Below are 6,642 nucleotides of genomic sequence, written 5' to 3'. Positions count from 1 at the left end.
AAAGATGTTTTACACAAAATTCGTTCAGCTTCGATGATCGTGATATCAATTCAGAATTGGTCACTCTACCAACTCGTGGCTCTTTGTCAATGCGAGACATAGCTGAAAATCGATCGTCAATGAGCTGCGCGATGACACTCTTCGTACCCAGCTCATTGACGTCGTTTACAAATGACTTTGGAGCGATACACACACAGACATTGTGTTGACACACGAAGAGTGTTAGAAGAAAGAAGTGAGCGAAACATGTGCATGCACGCTCCGCGCAGCTCATCGTAAGTGTGAAGAGTACAACGAAAAAATAGCGACTCTGTGTGTGCAGAATCGCTATTGTGTATTTATGCGTTTCGTTGAACGCAACGCGCGAAAAATATCTGTGATTTTTATGCGATATTTTTATCCCATATGAATAAAAATATCCCATGGTAATCTCTGAGTTTGACAAAACGAACAATTTATACGAACACTCCAATCCCACATTGCTTTTCATTCAAATGAAAATCGCAAAAACCACGCGTGAAACATACTAGATAACAAGAGTTGGCTTTTCGACAAATTTTTCCCGAATATTTTTCAAACTCGATGAATTTACATGAATTTGAACGCCAAAGAGGAATATTTGATCGTTTGAACGTTTTTTACACCGCGATAGTCTCGATCGTTAAACGTCAAACCAACAACGCCACACATTTTGACGGGAACTACATTGATGAGTGTATTCAATGCAGTGTCAAACATAGTCGTCATTGTGTTGTGTGGTGAATTAATAATTATTATTTGAATTTTAAATAAATAAAAATGTTTCGATTCTGCCAAATAAAATTGTGCAAATATGCCGCTGGCACACAAGACAAAAAAGTTGCTTTCTTTCGGTAGATTAAAGCCGTATTTAAAAAAAAATTGTTTTTCTTCCATTTTCAAATGAGTTGATGAATTGAGAGACCGGCAAGATGAACAAGCGCGTTTGTAAATTGCGCGCGTTCACTCCGTGTGAGTAGGTTTTGGACGAATTTCATTTTGCAAATGATGTTGTTGTTAGTGTAATGATACCCCCGCGGTTTTTTATGCTTTGAAGCTTGACACTTAGCACCATAGTTTTCTTCTAACGATTGTAGATGGCGCTATCCTTGTTCATATCAAGTGCAAGAAATAAATATTTGCGTTTGAAAACAAAAGTTCAGTGTTTGAGAGCGGATATAGTTTTCCTTAGAAGGTGTCAAAAGAGAGAAATCATTCCAAAGTTCATCCATTGCGTGGTCCCAAAATTCCAAGAAGTGGCATTGCACAAAAGACAATTCGTATTGGTCAATTATTTTAGCTTCGTTTGGCTATCAGGGAGAAATATTCCAAATTGTCAATATTTGAGAAGAATACTCAACGTATTTGAAATTGACACATTGCCGAGATCCATGCCAACGCGATGATTTGAGATTGTTTTTCGAACATGGCAACAGGGTTGTCACTCACAAATATCAAGCCAAAAAACAGAACCTCATCAAGAAATTCGAGAAGCTGTGTGAAACCAATGAGCGAAGCGTGAAGAAAACATACTTCAAAAGTGTGGAACCGATTGGAGATTTTGTGAGGAATTTATCAAGCGTAGTATTCTCTGACAATGAGATGCACCTGCTAAACAGGGGATTCAAATTTGCCTTTCAACAACATGAACAAACTACATTAGAGAACACGTTGATAAGTTTTGAAACAGCGATCAGACACCTTGAGGACGAAGAGAAAATCCAGATAAGATCGGAAATGTTGAATGAGAAAGAGAACATCAAATGCCAGAAAATGACCAACCAAATGAAAGATATTTGGAAAACAATCAAGGGCTTAAGAGAGAAACGTGACGCTGTGTATTTTATGAAAGCAGACAAAAGCAACAACATTGTCATTATGGATAAAGAAGAGTACGTAAAAATGATTGAAGATTTCATCGAAAGTGGGCCGTACGAAGAGGTGAGACGTAGTCCTTTGCCGGGTATGATAAGAAGAACGAGGGAAGCGGTCAAGACAGCATCAGAAACGTTGGGCCGCGAAATCATATGGAAGCTAAATGTATCAAATCCATCGATACCAAGATTATACACACAGCTCAAATTACACAAACCGGGAAGAAAAGTACGCCCGATAACATCGAACAACAATTCACCGAATGAAAAATTGGCACAATGGCTTCTGAGTCAATTTGAAGCGATGCCGATCAAATTCGAGACAGTGGCAATCAAGAACACCATTGAGTTTGTTGAAAAGACAAAAGATCTCGTCTTGTTGGAGGGTGAAATGCAGGTATCTTTCGATGTCGAGAGCCTCTATCCAAATATTCCAATTGGCGTTACTCTTCAATTACTAGAACAATGGCTTCAAAGCAATCAACTAGAGTATGAAGTAGTAAGAGAGCTAGTACGATTGACAAAAATCTGCATGGACGAAAATTGGTTCCGGTTCAATGATAAATACTATCGTCAGAACTTTGGCTGCAGCATGGGATCATCTTTGAGTCCATTTTTGGCGAATCTATTCATGTCACATTTCGAGACAACGCTGAAGAAAGAGGGCATATTTCCACGTGTGTGGTTAAGATACGTTGACGATGTTTATGCAATCATCAAAAACAACAATTGAGGAGCCTGCTTAATCGATTAAACAACACCAAATATCCAACTATAAAATTCACACATGAAGAAGAACAAGATGGAAAATTGAACTTTCTCGATTTGTGTGTAACAGGGAATGGATCGAAACTAGAATATGATATTTATCGTAAACCATCGGCTACGGATAGATACATCACTTCCGATTCACATCATCCATTCGAGCATAAAATCGCGAGTTTTCATTCAATTTTGTTTAGAGCTGTGAACGTATCACTCAAGGAAGAGAGATTCAACACAGAAATTCAACGAATCAAACAAATTGCTAACGTAAATGGATATACTGAACAGCTGATTGACGATCTTTTAAAGTCACATATAAGGACAAAAGAGCTACGAAACCATACAACACTAAATTTAATTCGTGATGACACTAGTAATGATTTAATTTGGAAGAGTTTTTCATATAATCCATCATGTTCAAGTAAATTAAAATCAATTTTTCACAAATATGACATACATTGCGCCACGCAAGCCATCTAGATGGCGCCACAAGAAAATTTGGTTCTTATACGAGGTGTATGCTCAAGATATGGCCGAACATAATCCTTTAAATTTAAAAAGTATAATTGGCGGATCTAAAGATAAAATTAAATTTTGCGACAAATCGGGTATTCACAGCATTAAATGTGAAGTTTGTAATAAAGAATATATTGGCCAAAGTAAGAGAGCAATTTTAAAAAGATACAAAGAACATTGTAATCATATAAAAAATAATGAGCCTTTAAAATCAAGCGTAGCACAACATATACTAGAAACTGGCCATACAATCAGTTTAAGTAGTTTAAAGTTAATAAGAAGCGTAAACAAAAGCAGCGAATTAGATGCCAATGAAGCAATTTTAATTCATAAAAATAGAGACAATTTATTGAATGGTGATGATGGGCCGATTTAAGAGCCAATATTTGAAAAATATTGTAGTTGAAATAATTTCAGTCACCTTTGGAAACATAGTCAAATTGATAACTTTTCAATTTTATTTCCATTGCTTTTTATGTCACATGAATTTTTGAGTAAACGCTAGTAAAGCATTGCTTCCGACATGTACATCTGAGTATAACTCAATAAAGTGTATCATTTGTTGAATCAAAACAATTTTTCTATTGTTCATATCACTTAGTTTGCGTCATTGGGGACACAGATTTTAGTCCATGTATTATAGGTCGTTTAAAATGTATTGATGAGTACATGCATGTTTATTAATTCAAATTCTGAGAAGCGTTCGCACGATATCGAATAAAATGTTTATGGCAAAAGAGATATTAGGGTATAGGTTTGTAAGTTGAACCACCCATGATATTTTATATTTTGAGAGGGAAATATATCGAAATTCGAACAGTCGTCGTTATTAAGCAAATAACCTTTATTTTTGGTGCCATTTCCGAGCGAAAATACCCTTCAGAAATAGCTCATACGAGCATAGTGTGTGATTTGATGAAAAATAATTAAAATTCCAAAATTTGTATACATCCATAAAGTGAATGATTTTCATCGATGAGATAAAGTTGGCAAACATATGGCTGCGTTCTATTTTTATTGCATTTTCAAAACCTGAAGAGAATTCTAAACATATCGTGATATGGAATTGTTTTTCCTCAACTTTTTTTAAATGTCTACAAGAATGTAAGTTGAGCCACCTCTGAAAATGTAGGCAAAATACCATTGTTATTCACTTGAGTTTGTATTTTGATGCTTTTTTCATGATTATTTTCTGTTTGAAGCGGAAAAAGAATCAATTTTAAAGCATTTTAATATATTTCAATGAAATTACGATTTTGATGATGATATTGAGGATTTTCCTCATTTTCATACTATTTTCACTGATATTTGTATCTGAAATCCATAGAACATATAAAAATTCACTATAATTTAAAATTTTGGCAATTCAGGCGTTTTTGACTGATATTTGTCACATTTTAAGTGATTTTTTTAGGGTGGCTCAACTTACAAGCCTAAATTTTTTTTTCTCAATTTGAAGCCTGTGAGGAAAATTGGTTTAAAAAATGTCTTTTTCAAGTAAATCGGAAAAGTTTCTTTGGCAAAGTGTGAGCTCTTTAGATCCTCTTTCCAACGGTATCCATACATTCAAAACCTCTCCCCTACTCATATTTAAAACACATGTTTGTATTTAATTTTGTATCCTGCTAATTCTTAAGTTGGACAATAATTTTATTCAAATTACTATGAAGAAATGTTTCAAAAAAACTCAAAATCGGGAAAATGTGCTGGAAATCGGGTGAAATTCGGCCCAAATCAAGAACTTGCTCCAATAATCGGGAAGGCGGCAATCACGAAGAAAATCAAGAAATTTCCACCTAGTAAACGGGAATGGGAGGAGGACTATCTATTTCTCCAAATGATTGAAAACCATTTAAACCAAGTAGCATAGGCACTCCACGGGCAAACCTCGCTTCGGTATTTGTAGACAAGTAGTAAATGCTGGCCTCGCTATTTTCAAAAAAAGAAAGAAAATGCAATCTTATTAACGGGCAATGAAAAAATATCTATAACTTACGCCTTGTAATTGCCCGGCTCTCCACCCATTGCTAATACAGCGCCTTTGCTGAATGATCAAATGTTACAAAGGGAAATTTGTTAGTTTTTATGAAAGCATAGATAATCTAACTAGATCTCTTTAATAACACGAACAGAACAATTTTCACACGGAAAATATCTGGTTTATTGATTGCATTGGGAATTTTCATATAATATTGATCACATATCGAATTTACTTCCGGTTTTCGATCGGATATCGAAAACTGGTTGAATAATAGTGGAGATTCTGGTTTTTGATGTTCACACTCTTACAAGAAATGAAGCACGACAAACAACTAATGTTCCAAAAGACGAGACAAAGTGGGCCTTTCTAAAAGAAAAGAAGACAAGCCGTATTATACCTAAGGATTTATTGTAAAAGAATGAAAAATCATGTGAATGAATAAAACAAAAGCAGAATTGTGTCCCATTTAAATCCGACTTCAATTCGGCGTAAAATTTATTCATCTGGGAATTATTACAATAACTGTATGCAACAACTTTGGTTTAAAATGATTCAAAACTTATTATACACAGATCGTTGGAACCTATTTGAGCAAAGTCTCCTTGAACCTTTCATCGTGCATTTCTTGAAATGATCAAAAAGTTTGGTCTAGGAGGATTTCTCACACAAAAAGCTTGAGTAAATGTGCAAAAATTTCTATTATTTCTTCTTTTTTATTGAAATTGTATGAAAATGTACTGAAATGACGATTTTTCTTGAATAAAAGTGTTCTGGAAGTGGGTTTTGGAGGATCTTCAGAATGGACCAGATCCGGTTTGACATTGCCCTGGCCCATCCTGAAGATCCACTTCCAGAACCGGGAGCAGTTCTGAACGATCCTTGAGATCCACCAAAACCCACTTTCAGAACAATTTCATTGAAGCATAATTCAACAGTTCAGTGTAAATGTACATTTATTTACACGAATTGACAAAAATTGATCGAATCGGACCGAATTGAAGAAATTTTTCAAAATTTATAAGAATTCATTCATTTTTTGTCATGAGAAATCCCCCTAGAGTTTGTCTTGGTAGACCGCGGGCGAAAATCGACTTCGAATTTGTAGTCAAGTAGTAAATGCTGGCTTCGCTATTTGGAAAAAAGGAAGAGAATGCAATCCACATTGTTAAAATGCAAAAATTTCTTTAACCTACGCCTTGTACTTGCCGGGCTCTCCACCCATTCGCAATTTGGCACCCGTGCAATTTCCTTTTTTCATATCATCGAATGAGGCGCATGGATATCCGTAGAATTGAATAGGTGAGTAAATACTTTCAGCAAAATATTTGACTGCACGCCAGTGTGACCATTGGCCAAATAGATCATTCGAGCAGCCGGGTTGTCTCAATCCGCCATTTGGGTAGAAATCAGCCGTTCCGATTGGATCGTACATTCCTTTGAATGCGCCGTTGGTGTGAATAACTTCGACATATCTCATTTTAGGAAAGA

At 35.5% G+C, this 6,642-nt stretch overlaps 1 protein-coding gene across 1 annotated transcript; it reads left to right on the top strand.

Moving 5' to 3' along the window:
* Nucleotides 1–1,454: 1,454 nt before the first annotated feature.
* On the top strand, nt 1,455–2,625 carry LOC129572066 (uncharacterized; the record flags this gene model as incomplete). The annotated part of the gene is made up of 1 exon (XM_055451973.1): nt 1,455–2,625. A coding segment is annotated over one exon (1,171 nt), but the record flags the coding sequence as incomplete, so codon positions are not given.
* Between the last annotated feature and the right edge of the window lie 4,017 nt (nt 2,626–6,642).

Source organism: Sitodiplosis mosellana, unplaced genomic scaffold, assembly GCF_009176505.1.
Source record: "Sitodiplosis mosellana isolate CC-2019 unplaced genomic scaffold, AAFC_SMos_1.0 Smas_scaffold_4074, whole genome shotgun sequence".
In the NCBI taxonomy this organism is placed as follows: domain Eukaryota; kingdom Metazoa; phylum Arthropoda; class Insecta; order Diptera; family Cecidomyiidae; genus Sitodiplosis; species Sitodiplosis mosellana.
Note: the sequence above shows the minus strand (reverse complement) of the source record. Positions and strands in the feature narration are given on the sequence as shown.